This window comes from Coturnix japonica, chromosome Z (assembly GCF_054131305.1).
Source record: "Coturnix japonica strain WE chromosome Z, WE-NBRP24, whole genome shotgun sequence".
NCBI lineage: Eukaryota > Metazoa > Chordata > Aves > Galliformes > Phasianidae > Coturnix > Coturnix japonica.
In genome coordinates this window covers 34698922-34714661 of record NC_140702.1, presented here as the reverse complement: position 1 = coordinate 34714661, position 15740 = coordinate 34698922, and the positions used below count along the sequence as shown (strand labels likewise).

Sequence of the window (15740 nt, the reverse complement as noted above, 5' to 3'; positions counted from 1 at the left end):
CTTCATGTCGCTTACACACTTTTCTTAAATACCTCTGGGGATAGTGATTCTACCACCTCCCTAGGCAAAACCTGACCACCCTTTTTTCTGAAGAAATTCTTCCTGATTTACAGTCTAAACCAATTCTTGAAAGGGGGGAGGGCACAACTTAATGCCATTGCTACATATTTTATCACTTGTCACCTTAGAAAAGTATTGACACTGTCTTCGCTACAACCTCCTGTCAGGTTGCTGTAGAGAGTAATGAGGTCTTCCCTCAGCCTCTTTTTCTCCTGACTACATAGCCCCAGTTCCCTCAGCCACCCCTCATGTGTCATGTTTTGTAGTCCTTTCATTAGCTTTGTTGTTCTTTTCCCATGCTTAGACAAGTCAGTACTCTTTTTATAGTAACAGGCCCAAAACTGAACACAATATTTACTATATGCCAAGTATAATGAGACAATCAGTTCTCTCCTGACCACCCTATTTCTGATATAGGCCAGGGCACCATTGGCATTCTTGGCCACCTGGGGACACTTCAGGCTCATATTCAGCTAGCTACTCATCAGCACCCCCTTTTCTATTAGGAAGTTTTTCAACCACTTTTCCTGAAATGTATACCACTGCACGTGGTTTTATGACCTAAGAGCAGCACCCAGCATCTTGCCTTGTTGAATGCCATACAGTTGAATGCAGACTGTTCATGTAGTCTATCCAGATCCCTCTGCAGAGCCTTCTTACCCTCAGAGAAGCAGATAACGTTCCTTCCCAATGTGGTGTCATCTACAAACATACTGAGAGCACACTCAGTAACCTCATCAATATTATCAATAAAGATATGAAAACTGACATTAATACTGAGCCCGTAGAGAACACCACCTGTGAACAGTTACCAACCAGATTTAACTCCATTCACAAAGACCCTTTGGACTCAGCCATCCAACTAGTTTTTTACCCAGTGAACTGTACATCCACCCAAGTCATGGGCAGCAAGTTTCTTCAGGAGAGGGTTTTGGGAAACAGAATTGAATGCCTTCCTGACGTCCAAGTAGACAATATCCACAGCCCTTCCCTCATCCACTAAGTGAGTAATGTTGTTGTAGAAGAAGAACAGATTAGTCAGGCAGAACCTGCCTTTTATAAGACCACGCTGACAAGGTCTGATCACATGATTGTCCTGTATGTGCCATTTGATGGCACTCAGGGTGATCTGCTCAATGACCTTCCCTAGCACCAAGATCAAACTGACAGGCCTATAATTACCCTATTCCTCCTTCCTGCACTTCCTGCAGGAGGGCATCACATTTGCTAATATCTAGTCAATTGGAAGCTCCTCAGTTAGACAAGACTGCTGGTAAATTTTTCAAACTGGCTTGTCTAGCACTTCAGCCAGCTCCATCAACACCCCTGAATAGATCCTATCCAGCCATAGCGATTTGTGCAGTCAAGTGGCGTAGTAGGCTTCGGACCATTTCCTTTTGGATACATGCATGTAATTAGTTCTGCTGGAATTAGTTCCTTGTCTGGAATCTCACTGAATAATGAGTTTATAGATTAAGAGTTACTGCACTAGAGGTGGTGTAAGGCTTTTTTGTGTGAATTTTTGAACAATGTGCATTTTATCTGTATGCTTCACAAAGGATTACTTTCAGCAGAAGACTTTAAAATTTCACTTCTTAAAAATTTTCAGTGTCTTGTCAACTGTTGAGTTGGAGAGGGGTTGTTTTTCTTGAAGCTAACAGTTTTTCTTCTTTGTCTTTAATTACAAGGATGAGGAAGATTCTTTTGTGATGAAAGCTATTATTCATGCCATCAATGATGACAATGTTCCTGGATTACAGCACCTTCTGGGATCTCTGACAAATTATGATGTCAATCAACCCAACAAGGTAGAGTGTGGGTCTGTGATGAGGTGGGCGGCAGACTAGCTCCAGCCCTGTTGAGTATATCAGTAATAGAAATGTAACATGAAATGAAAAAGAAATGTCAGGTGGATAGGGAATTATTCTGCCTTTCTTTAGGGAAAATTTTAATAAGTTCTGCCTGCAGTCTTCTCAGGCAACGTGAAAATGAAGCCTGAAATATGCTTCAGAAAAAGTACACCTTTGAAAAACTACTAATCAAATCTGTTTAAAAGAGCTTTTTTTATGGTAGAGATTAGCCTTTGCTTTAGTTTGCAACTGTTCCTTAGAGCACACAAACGTGGATGAACAGGTACAAATAACCAGACTGACAAACTAGCTTTGCAAAGCACTCTCAGAAACAAAAGTTCCGTACAGCACAAACGCAGTGTTAGATTGTGCCGTTCATTTTCAGAAAAAAAATGAATTGCTAGATGAAGAGTTTTAGTATCATGCAGCTGCTCAAGTGGGAGTATTTTAACTGAGCGCAGGAGACTGAGGTTCCATTGCTGGCTCTGCTTTAAACCTTGGATAAATCATCTCAACTTTGATTGTCAGTTTGTTTGGTTTTTTTTAATTATGTTTGTTATAGCACACTTAAAAAAGTATTCTTGAAGAGTAGTGAAAAATTTATTATTTTGCTGTGAAGGAGTCCTGAAACTTTCAAATAGGAATTTTTGCTCAAATGATGCAGTACTGTTTAACTTTCTAATATGTTGTTAGTGGGTTGTATCTTTGAGGTATTGTGGCCAAAAACTTAGATATTCTTTTTACCTTCTTTTTTTCTAAGCTATATGAAATGTAGCTATAAATTTTGAAGGGGATCATCTTTTGAAAACTGGGCTAATGAGAACTTAACATTATTATTCCTAATTTGAAAAGTGTGCCTTTAATATTCTATGTCATTTAGCCAGTGTGACTTCGTCCCAAAAAAATGTGGAAAATTGATATGTTATAGTTGGACAGAGGGCTGAATTATTTACTGTACAGTATTCCCTAAAGAGTTATTTAAAATTGGACACCCAGAGAGGCCATTAACTGTCTTTCTTCTATTCCAGTCTCTGTTCTTAATACCTCAAAATGCAAATACATTATTTTTGCTTGTATTTTTCATTATTAGCATGGAACACCTCCACTACTCATTGCTGCTGGCTGTGGAAACATTCAGATGCTTCAGTTGCTTCTAAAGCGTGGATCCCGTATTGATGTCCAAGATAAGGTAAGAGTTCACTAGTCACTGTTTCTATGTAAGATTTTGGCTTTCAGTGCAGCTGTCAGATGACTTGCAATTCAGACAAGGCTGTACTGGAAATGAAAAAATGTTTGTTGTAGAGCTTGTCTTGTAAATTATTCACTAGTCTCTGTAGCAAAAAGAAAAAAGGCAAACTTGTAGTACCTTCATTTGTTATTAGTGCATCTACCCTCATTTTGATCACTTTATTAGCTGTGATAGTTTGAATGATACTATTCTTAAGATGTAGCTCTTGCTTATTTAAGTTTACTAAGTTAGTTCAAACTAGTGATTGCCGTAAATCAAAATGGTGAACTTAGTTTAGTATGAAATTATAAGCATACATTTCAGAGATGGGGAATGTCACAACTAAGATTCAGGTACTCTTTGCAAATAGTGTTTCTTCAAAATATCTTTGAGTGATCTGGGTCTCATTTAAAGTTAACTTGAAGTACTACCTGCTACCTAATAAATGGAATAAGCACAGCAGAAGTTTTTACCCAATGACTTCTCAATAATCTCTTTTGCAAGGGTGACGAGGATTATCCCTTGCATAGTGTTAGTCATCCTATTAATTATCCTTGTACAGAGTGTGGTGGCTTTTTGGTATTGATATGTTCAGTTGCTAAACCAACTTGAAGAAAAAAAAGGTATATGTATAAAATATATTGATATAAGTGATGGGCCCAAATTTACTGTGATGAGCCTGATTTGCTCAGAGTATCAGTATACACATGTGTGCGTTTTTATCTTAGTAAATGTCTAAAATCAAAATTCTAAAGTGATTGCTGACATTAATAATAAAACATTTTGGGCAGGCTGGATCTAATGCGATCTATTGGGCTTCTCGACATGGTCATATAGAAACACTGAAATTTCTGAATGAGAACAAATGTCCTCTGGATGTTAAGGATAAGGTAAGAATAAAATTTCTTCTGTATTTCGTGGAAGTTTGCTTGATTTTTTTTTTTGTTTTCATAAAGCTTTATCTTTGCAAAGAGAGAGGTCTTTGAATTGAAATGATTTTGAGCTGTGCTGTAATCTAAAGAATGTGTGTAGTGAAAATACTAAGTCACAGCCTGAAACAGCTGGTTGAGCCAACTCAAAGGAGCTCAGGTGCATGTAGTGAACCTGAGTGACCAGAAGGAGTGGAGCCAGGACTCACCCCCTCCCAGAACTCATTTATGAGTTGGCAGTGGAGGCATGTGTATCCTGCATGAGATTCCTGCCTACCTGAGGTAAGCGGATTTTTTCTTTTGTTTCTGCATTCACGGCTGCTGCACTGATGCTTTTCCTCACTTGCTGCAGCCTGGGACTCTGCTATCCTGCTGTCACTGCCATGTTTTCCATCACATTATAACGTTACAGAGTGACTGAATTTTTTAGTTTGGTTTTACAAGCTGACATATAGGGCTGTAATAACACAGCTTTTAAGTAGCTGAATGTACTGGATATTCTTCTGATGGATGTTAACCAAGTGTGCATATAAATGTGGTGAGTACATGGTAGGTAGGTGGAGAAGAACAAACCTAAATTAATTTTCACATGAACACTGGGTTTCATGTTGGAACTCAGGGTAAAATCGTGATTCTGTTTTTCATTCCTCTTGATTGAAAATCACTTTAGTCTGACAAATAGATTTGACTTTATGAAGTTGAATATAAAGAAGGTAAAGAACTTACAGTTGATGAGCTATTAGCCTGTATCTTGCAGTTACTTCAGCAACGTTTCCCTGAGAAAGTAGTTGCTGTTAGAAGCTTATACCACAGCAATGTTTCCACACTAGCCAAAGCTCCAATACAGAGGCAGTTATTTCTGTGAAATGTGCTTTGATCGTGGAACTAGCAAAAGGAAAGGCATGCTAGTAAAATCAGTATTCCATTCCTGACAGAAATACTGTAAGAGGAGTTACACTGTTAGTAGAAGTACTGTTTCTATTTAATGTAATTATGACAAAAGTTTGCAAATTGTTTCATGCAATAACCAAAATATACATACAAAAGGATATAATGAAATGTTAGGCCAACTCCATACACGTATGGGTTAAAGTTGGGAGGGGTAGAAATACCTGGTTTCGGAGACAGTTATACACACATCAGTCACCTCACATTACTCAGAAATTCCATTATGGTTGTGATCTTCAGCAAATTAAATATGAAAGTAAGTTCTGGAAAAGGAATGTGTCAACAGGTTATCGGCTGATCCTGCCTAGTTCTGTGACTAGTGGGATGGAAATACCTTTTGTCTGGTGGTATCGTAACTGTCACATACAACTACAGTTTGCGAACTGGAGTCCTCAGCTAACTGTAGCTGTTAGAGTACAGGAAGAACAGAGTACCCCAAAGAGTATAGACAATCAAGCTGTACATAGTGGTGTAAATTTGGGGCAACATACGAAATTACACTGTTATGTTCTTTTGTAATTGCAGTCTGGGGAGACAGCTCTTCATGTTGCAGCTCGATACGGGCATGTGGATGTGGTTCAGTTTCTCTGTAGTGTTGGATCCAATCCAAACTTCCAAGATAAGGTGAAGTACTTTTTGATTTTTCTACAGAAACACAGCTTTAGTGGATGCGGTCAAAACTCTAAGCCTTTCCTTGCAGCCTCTGATACGTTTGAATTTCCTTTCAGTGTCTTAAGGAGGGCTGTAAGAAGAAAGGGGACAGACTCTTCAGCAGGGTTTGTTGTGACAGGATGAGGGGTTTCAAACAAAAAGATGGGAGGTTTAGATTGGGTATAAGGAAGAAGTTTTTTTTTACAGTGAGTGGTGAGGCACTGGAACAGGCTGCCCAGAGTAGTGATGGATCTCCTGTCACTGGAGATGTTCAGGGCCAGGGTGGACCAAGCTCTGAGCACCCTGCTATAGCTGTTTGTCACAGGGGAGTTGGACTAGATTGTCTTTCTGCATTGTTCCATGATTCTATGAATTTGGAAAAGACAAAAAATTCAAACTATGGAAGTTGTAATAAGCAGGTACTCAAAAACTGCTGTACTCAGAAAGCACAAATTAGCTTAGAAGTGGAAGTTTAGAGATGAAGAAACTTCATATCATGAAGGTCCAGCTAGTGGTGCATGCCCTATGAGTTCAGCTAACGCTTTTTATTACTTGTTGCTTTGATTTCAGCATCTTTTTTTTTTTATGAGGCATGAGAGATTTCAGAAGTGTCAAACACTGATATTTGTAAACAGGAGAGTTCAGAAGTGCTCCTGTAAAGATCCTTTTTTTTTTTTTTTTTTTTTTCCTGTTAGCTCTGAACTGCCAAGTCTTGTAAAAAGACAAGAAATAAAAGTCTTAAGTGAGGAAAAAAACCCATACATCCAACCCAAAATTCACTGAAATTCTGTTGTGCGTGGATGTTGAGTTGTGGAACTAAAATCTGGCATCTTGTAGGGTCTATATTTCTATTGTTTAAGCAGAATCAACTTTTACTTCCTTTCTTAAATTTTTACAGAAACCTTGAATACAGCCCAGGTCTTCTGCTATCAGCACTAATTGTCTATTGTTATTAATCAAATACAGAAAGGATACTCCTTTGCTTAGAATTTATATTCTTTATATTTTTATAAAACATTTGAATTTCTTAATGATATTCCACATAATTGTTATAAAATACAGAGATAGTGGAAATGAAGTTTTGAGTCTTCCTTGGTTCAGACAAACAAAAAAGTGTCCCTCAAGCTGAAAGTCTTGTGAGATTTATCTGTTTAAGCCCCTTGGCATGCAAAATATGGATGTAGAAGGTGTTTATGAATGAAAATCATTTTTCAAATAGGAGGACCATGACAGCCACAATAGCATGGAAATGTCCAGACTATTATTACTCACAGAGTGTTGTCAACAGATGACCTTATAGTGAGAAATATGGACTTCCAGAATCTAGGTGATGATGCAGATCTAGTGCTTCATTGTAATCCCTTAGTGTGTCAGCAGGAACTACTTGAGAACGTCAGCATTTGAAATGATCCCCTATTTACAAGGCTTATATAGTAGACTGTCTTTTTTGTTTGTTTGTTTTTGTCCTTGCCATCTTGCTTTCCCTCTAAGTTAAGGAGGTGACTTGCCTCTTGTAGCATTTGTTTCTGTTTTTTTCATTGTGGGTTGTTTTTATTCTGTGTTGCTAGGAAGAAGAAACCCCATTGCATTGTGCATCTTGGCATGGTTACTACTCTGTTGCCAAAGCACTTTGTGAAGCAGGCTGTAATGTGAACATCAAGAACAGAGAAGGAGAAACTCCACTCTTGACAGCATCTGCTAGGGGATACCATGATATTGTGGAATGCTTGTCAGAACATGGAGCTGACCTTGATGCAACAGATAAGGTTAGTTATGGGTGAGTGATTTGCTTTTAGCAGGAATTGCCTCCAGAGTTCACAGGTGTCACAGAGCCATACCTCTGAACTGACTTTTTTGAATGCTGGGTGCTGGCATTCTTTTTTGGGATTTAGGATTTCTGAGCAGTTTCTACAGAGAATACGGATGGCTATACTAGTCTTTAAAGTTGCTAGCTGATTATTGTTACTTTAATTATTATTATTTTGATTATGCATTATCACCTTTATCAGTCATTGCCTTATGAATAATATTGAGGAACATGGAAGCACTGTAATTGTTAGTAGGCCATTTACTTAAAGAAAAACAATGAATTCAGTGTTTCCCTGTGATTCCCATGGGTTGGATAAGTCATATTTGTTCCCAGTATACTAAAATCAAACTATTTAAAAATTCAGCTCCATTTGATCCAAAATCATGTTTTGTCTCTCACAATGTGATCCAAAAAAATAAAGTTTCAATTTCTTAGCTTATACTTATGCTATGCTTGTCCTCATAACTAGCTTTATTGGTGGTAGTTACAAACTTGTTGCTAAAGCATGTTGAATGCAATATTTTTGTTTTTTCCCCAAAAAGCAGTAAACTGATTTATTTTTTTCTTCCTTTCTTTATTTTTTTCAGCGAAGTTGCCTGTAAGTTATTTCTCTGAGCAAGAAAGCTCTGTCTCTGAAGTTGCAGATCACTGAACAGATTGCTTGACTTTTTCATCCCTAACCTCTGTTAGTAAATACTAGTGTGATTTACAGTGCTGGGCTTGTTTTTTCAGTTAGTCACGCTCCCACTTCCCGGGGAAGTCTTCACTAGAGAATGTGTGTTTACATTTCATTCATTCCAATGCAAAGCCTGCTGGCTTAATAAAAATTTGCTTTCTACTTGTTGATCTGTTCTGACAGATATTGTGCATCACCCTGCTTCCAGCTCAGCCCTTCCCTTTTGCCTCCCCCAAAATATATATATATATATTTAATTCTGGAGGCAAGGAAATACATAAAATTACTGGAAAATGATTGTGACTTCAAAAAATACTTGGACTTTTATTTTTCCCTCACATCTTGGCTCTGTTGTGTTTTCAGGATGGTCATATAGCCCTGCACCTTGCTGTAAGAAGATGTCAGATGGAAGTAGTTAAAACCCTCATCAATCAAGGATGTTTTGTTGATTTCCAAGACAGACATGGCAACACTCCCCTGCACGTGGCCTGCAAAGATGGAAATGTCCCTATTGTAATGGCACTTTGTGAAGCAGGTTGTAACTTGGATGTTGCTAATAAGGTAAATGGCATATGGCACTGAACTGCTTTAAGAGGTCACCTATTGCATTAGATGATCTTCTCTACTTTGCTAGTCAGAAAATTATTTTTCCCTCATTTTTATATTTTAAAGTGGTCAGATGTAAAGCATTTGATGACTCATGCTGCAAACTTACCTTTTTCAGTTTAGTTCACAGATTAAAAATCCATGAAGTAGGAGCCGAAGTGAATTAATTACCACAGTGTACTCTGCTACTCAGCGCTAGTGTTGAAATCTGTGCCAGCCATCTTCCCTAGCCTGAATAGACATTTGTTTGATGTACTTTAATAATACTAAATTGCTTCAAAATTAAAGACTGATACATTTTTATTAAAAATCTTTAAATTCAGTACAGGTCTGCACTGTCATCTGAACAAGTGATAGAAAACAAGTGTGGATTCTGCTGCTGGTTATAAAAATGTTATATTAGCTGGTTTATGTTTTTCTTGAGTTCATTTATTAAAATATTAAAATAAATAATGACAAAACAATTGTACGTGAATTCTCAGAATTAAAATGTTAAAAGTAAAACTATTTTCAAAAATTGTAGTTAGATGACTGAGGGAGGAGCTTTGGGGAAATTGTCCTATTGGTGATTCTTTCACTTACAAGTGACAATTATGGAAGTAATAAACGTTAAAAGATGTTGAATGTGATACCTCTTCATGGATTACTACCAGGTAAATATGTGAAATGCCAACTGATTGTAGTAATGGGCACTTTGCAAAGAGAAAGTTTCATTGGCTATCTCTGAATTTGGAGATAGTGCTAGTGCTTTCTTGGCTTCTTTTCTTGTGCTATTGCTGCAGGGTATGGGATAACTAAATGAGGTGCTATGCAGGTTTAACATTCTTGCTTTCCTCCGATGTATCTTTAGGTGAAAAATAAGTAAGCTGTTTGAGAAAATTTTCCTAAACTGGATTTGAATAAGTTTAAAGTCTGCTAATAGACTGCTGACATGCTGTATTTAGTTTTGAAGTCTTCTCTACTCTGTTGAATTTTTGTGCTTTTTTTGTGTGTGAATTTAAAAGTCTTTTTTTTTTTTTGAGACATCTTTATGTCATTAATTGTTAATTTATATTGTTAATTTATATCTGATTCAGATATTGTAATTCACTTTTTCTGAGAATATGCATATTCCAACAGAATATTATACTAATATTTCCACTTAGTATGAAAACTGACATTCTCTAAGTAAGCCAGCAAATTAAAGTTGTAGGTCTTCTTGCTTGAAGGTTGTCCAGTGAAATCTCTTGGCTTTAATAATTAAAATAATCAGCTGCAAAGTCAAGAATCTTACAGTAATGAGCTCTCTGATCTTGCCTCTGAGCTTAAATATGATGACTAAGCAGAGAATCTAAATTTAATTGCCGAGAACACATTTTGGGAAAGTGAGATAATTCAGCAAAAGGCTGGATTAGTACCTCTTTTCGTAACTGAGAATGCTCAGTTGGTTTCAGTAGCCTGGCCCCAAGCATACCATAGGGAAATAAACAGCCTTCAAGTGGTCAGTAGATGTGGGATCATAGCGCAGGAGCTGCAGTTAAAGTTTATGTCCTGCTAGTCTTTTAGGAGTCAAGTATACTGGAGTGGTTTTTAAGAACACACTTTATCTGAAAGATTGAGTAAAAATCTTATGAAATAAAGACATTTATTTCTACTTGTGCTTTTCAGCAGTGAGACCCATGATATGAGTAAATAAACTAAGGACCATCTGTCCTTGGTCCTCAAATCTGGCATTGTCCTGTGCATATCCAGTACCAGTTGAGGGCGCTGCTAGTTTCTTTCAAAGTCCATGCGCAGCAGAATATCATAAACATTTATTTGAGTTCGAGGAGTAAGCAGCTTTTCAGTTTGTAGGTGCGTAAACTTAGCTTTGCTTTCAGGTACTCTTTTTGAAGTAAGCAAATGAATTTGGTTTGGAATGTAGGGTTAAAACAGGGAGAACAGTATTGAGAATATGAAGTAACAAGAGGAGATGATGAGAGGATTTACAAGTAATGCAAGGATTTGCAGTATACAGTAGAGTTATTTATGTTTTTAGCTATGAACGTAAAAAACCAGAAATGATTGATATTTTCATATCTGTCATCAGAAGAAATATTCCTAACCTTTTTTTTTGCTCTTTTCTCCAAATACTTTCATCACTTTCCTTTTGTCACTACAATCATAGATCCCTTCATGCACACTCCTTATGTTCATCTATTATTCCTTGCTAGGAGAACACTACAGAAACGTTATCTTCAGTAATGCTTGGTTTGAAATAAATTGAATCTACAGCTTTAAAGACTAGGGACTTTTTCTTAAAATTTTCATACTACCTTTGTGGTGTATCAGTACTTAATAATAAAACATATAATATGATTGTTAATCATAAACATTGGAATGATATTGTTTGTCTAATATGATCCTTTATTTTCTCCATGATAGTATGGAAGAACACCTTTACATCTTGCTGCAAACAATGGCATTCTTGAAGTTGTCAGGTTCCTTTGTCTTACTGGTGCCAATGTGGAAGCTTTAACCTCAGTAAGTATTAAGACGATGCTTCATGCATGTTTTATATACAATAGTAGAAAATAAGTTAATCTCAAGGGAGAGCAGTGGTTAAATACAATTACATTTTGAAATGAAAAAGTAGTAGGGAGTAGAACATCTACAACTTGAAAATAATTGTTGTCGACTTGTGCCCTTCTTACAGCTGAATTTGAAACTAGGTACAGTGAAGCTACCACTTCATCTGTGGAGTTTATTGACTTAAAATTAGTTAGAAATACAGATAACATAATGTTATAATAGGCCACTGTTGTTAAGATAGGTAATCTCATACCTTGTACAGTTGCTGTACGGATGCTTAATGTGTATCCTGTTCAGTTTTTTGGTTTTTTGGAGAAGTTTAAAAGCTCTGTTTTCATGTCATAAATGTGTGGATACATGGAAGAGTTTAACTAGAGTGCAGGTATCTTTATAGAAACAAATGATTTATATCAGATTAATCAGTACTATTACTTGCAATTCACACCACTCAATATATTTTTTTTTTCTTAGCAGCAATGTCCTTACTGGCATACCTACAAAAGAAATATCTTTCTTCCTAAACACTTTATCGACTTTCCATGCATCCAAGGCATTGTATACACCTTTACCTGCCCACCCACCATGATTTATTTTTAGAAGAATTGCATTGTTTTATGCTGCCCCTTGCTTTAATCAGTGCATTCTGATCTGAAGTAACTGTTTCCCTGTATATTGAGATCACATGATTGTGATTTGGTTATTACCAACTCTGTTTTTCAAAGTTCTTATCCACTCAGAGTATCCCTGAGTCAATAAAAATGGAGAGAGGAGGAAGATTTCTATCTCATTTCCTTTAACTATTTGATGGAAATTACATTTTTGCTTTCCCATACACCAAGTGCTGTTTTTTTGGGTTTTTTTTTTTCTCTCTAAGTGTGTATCTCACATGACACATAGAAGCCTTTCAAAAGCAACCATTGAAACTGTGGGTTTAAGAAATTTAGTATCTAAAAATGACATTTGGAAAGCTAGGTTAGTTCCTCTATTAGTCAGTAACAAAATGTGCATGCAGTAGAGTTTGTGGGCATTTTACAACTTTTTATTTTTCTTTCTTTGTCTTTTTTTTTTTTTTTTTTTTTTTCCTTATTCTGTAATTCTCTTGTTAATAGTGTATACTGTGGAGGTGAGATATAGGGAAAAAAAGTGAAGATTAGGGGATTCATGATCTGTGTCAGCTTACTTATGACAAAATGACTATTCTGGTATAATTGTCCATCTATTCCTTGTCTTTCCAAGATAAAAGTAACTTTTATCTCTGTAGTTGTGAATGAGATGACAAAGTAAATAGTGCTGATGCTAACCCTGTCAGGAGGAATGCACTGCATATAAATTAATCATAGAATAATAAAATGACTTAGGTTTGAAGGGTCATCAAACCAACCCCTGATGCAGGCAGGCTTGTCAACTGCTAATCAGTCTTTGGATTAGACTGCCTAGGGCCCCATCTAACCTTGAACATCTCCAGGGATAAGGCATCCATAGCTTCTCTTGTCAGCCTGTTCCAGCACCTCACCACCCTTGTAATGGAAAATTTTCCCCTGCATCTAACCTAAATCTTCTCTCTTCAGTTTAAAACCCTTCCCTCTTGACTATCCATGCCGCGTGGATCAGTAGAGTTGCAAAGATTCTTCTCTTTGCTACATCTTTCTGAGGAAAAATAACTTTAAGAATCTTAGATGTTTCTTCAGTAAAATTGCAGATACCTTTAAAGTTTGGAAGGAATTTTTAAGGGCAAGATGTTTGTTCAGAATTAGTTACTTCATACCATGAACCACGATTTTTACTATTACTTGCTAATGTCCCTTTCCTTTTCTGTATGGAGTACAGACTAACTTCTATAGAAAACTAAAAATAGCTACTCTATGTGGATACCCAGTTATCAAAGATATCTTTTTTGTGTATGAGGCAATAGTTAAAAGTATTGTCAGAAGCTACTGAAGACTATACAAACTTCACCTGAAAAGCTAGTAAATAAAAAAATGGAAGTCCAAGAAAGAGGTCTTAGTTTTCCAGTAATTTGTGAAAGCTCTTTCATTTAAAAAAAAAAAAAAAAAAAAAGAAGAAGAAGAAAAGAAAAAGCAAGAAGGAAGTAAAGTCCTTGTGAATTAGTTACTTGCTGCCAAAATATACAAAATTAACAGTGAAGTGGTTGTTATAGGAAAAATAGTCAGCACTTTTCTTTCAGTTTATTTCATATTAAACTGCTGGTGTATGAAATGTGGGTAATTAACTGTCAAGAGTAGGATGCTGAATGTAGCTTTTCTTCTCTTTTTGAATTTGCTGATGCAGTTTAAACCACGTCCTTCTAATTTTCACGCTTTCTCTAAACCTCCACTGACTTATATGCTATCATCATTCTTTATCCACTAGCAAGGAAAATTCACCTGATATTCATTCAAGTGAATACACTAATGTGTATTTGTGAACTGCCTAAACTTTGAAATCTATTTAGAATATAGTGTCTATAAATTACTATAATAATTGGTGAGAAAAGAAGGGATACAGAGAGGGGGTGCTGGCATTGCTGTAAGACTCTGAATTCGAAGTATCTTGATACAGTGGCATCCAGATGCTAATTTGTAAAAGAAATACTGTGGTGGGTTTCACTGTGTGTATCTTTGCACCATTTAAGGAAACAGGAATTCCAGTGGGTATAGTCAGTACAGCTTCATTTATTATTTTTTTTACCTCTTCTCCGTGACTCATCTGTGTCTGACAGTAATTATTCTGTTGTTGCCTTAACCAGAGTTGGTCTGTGTTGCACATAGCTTTTTACTGTGGGTAAGAGAGGAAGAACCTGCAGCTAATGATTTGTCTTTCAACAGGATGGGAAAACAGCAGAAGATCTTGCCAGAGCAGAGCAGCATGAACATGTAGCCAGTCTGCTTGCAAGACTTAAAAAGGTTGGGAATGTGTAAATTTTAAGAGCTCTTCATGTTTTTAAGATAGTAGAAGCAGTTTGAATATGGGAAATCATAAGATCATTCACAAAAGTCACTCTAAAAACCTCATTACAAATATCCTGGCTGCAAGACAGACAGCACCAACATTCCATCTTATCTGTTCTCTAACAGTGCCTACCAAATATTTTAAGGAATTTATAAGAAACTGGAAATTACTGAGTTAGCATATCCTACAGGACAGCTTACTTTATCAGCATTTAAGTTAGATTTGAGTTATGACTTTGAGAGGTTTGTGCCCTTCTGGAAGGTATCGTACCACTTGGAATAGCAGTATAAATTTTCTGTGTCCTCTCTTAATTCCAGTGTTTCAGTATCTGAAAATCCCCTACCTTCTAGAATCTGGGCTTCACATAAGGGAGTAAATCTGACAAGTCTGATATGCGTTGATTATTCCACATAATTTGCATACACTTGTCATAGCAAGATCCATAGTATGGCATATATGTGCTATAGCACAATATTTTTCAAAAGAAAACAAAACAAAAGCCAAACAATTCTTGACTGTTTTTGCATGCGGGTAGAAAAATGTTTCTGAGGTAGATATGAAACTAGTACAAATCAACCTGGAGCAAAAGGAACGAGATAAAGCTACTAAAATATCTTTCGGAAGTGCTAGATAAATCTCTTTGACAGCGGAGTATACTTGATTCTTCGAGGCTGACTACATACGTAGGGAGAATATGAGATAATAATACATTTGATCAGAGCTTGCAACAGAGTATTTGGTAAATTGAAATTAATAATCTATAATAAGCCACTTAAAGTGCTTGTTACTATGTAGTACTGAGTGTATCTGACATTTTTCATCATGTCTCTAGAGGATTTAGTTCCTAACAGCACACATATGAAGAACTTACTGTTTTAGTAGCTCTTCCAGATAATTGAATATTGAGCAATGAGGGTGTGCAATACTTGCATTGTAATGAATGTATTTTGTACATTCCTGTTAGGGAGGAAGAAAATAAATTTAATACACCACTGTCTCTGAGCAGTTTCTCAGTGAAGTTGCTGCATGCTCTTATTTCAGAAATTGCTGCTGTGGATTTTCTGTTAATAATTCACATTACCTTTTAAACCCAGTACAAATGCAGAACAGCAGAGCCTCTCTCAGCTCCAAATGAGTGAGTGAAGGAAGGGAACATAAATCAAATTCCTTTGCTCTTCCACCTTTTTGACGTATCTCAGTTATCTTAAAATACATCTTTATGAGGTGTGAGGCATTAAATAGTTTCCCTGTCCTAGACTGCTTTGTCTTGATGAGTTGATTTTAAAGCTCAGCTCCCATGAGTAGAGTATGAGTATCTATGTCTAATTGCTTCTTGCTGGAGGAAGAGAGCAAGATGTGATTTGTTTGTTCTGTATGGTTATTCTTGTTGCAAAACAGTGGTGATGGGTAAGCTTAAAGTGGAAAGCTCTTCAACAGAAGTTATGATTAGGTTTGGAGAAAAAGCCTGAATATGCAGAGGATA

At 36.6% G+C, this 15740-nt stretch overlaps 1 protein-coding gene across 3 annotated transcripts in view; it reads left to right on the top strand.

The window, feature by feature from the left end:
- The window catches only part of DAPK1 (death associated protein kinase 1), a 99638-nt gene that overhangs the window by 69214 nt on the left and 14684 nt on the right, over positions 1–15740 (top strand). For all 3 annotated transcript variants that reach the window (XM_085529102.1, XM_085529103.1, XM_015849289.3), the window contains 8 exons: positions 1749–1868; positions 3001–3099; positions 3930–4028; positions 5541–5639; positions 7235–7432; positions 8516–8713; positions 11162–11260; positions 14134–14211. In XM_085529102.1, the coding sequence (XP_085385228.1) occupies positions 1749–1868; positions 3001–3099; positions 3930–4028; positions 5541–5639; positions 7235–7432; positions 8516–8713; positions 11162–11260; positions 14134–14211 (990 nt within the window). The remainder of the gene's footprint in view (positions 1–1748; positions 1869–3000; positions 3100–3929; positions 4029–5540; positions 5640–7234; positions 7433–8515; positions 8714–11161; positions 11261–14133; positions 14212–15740) is intronic.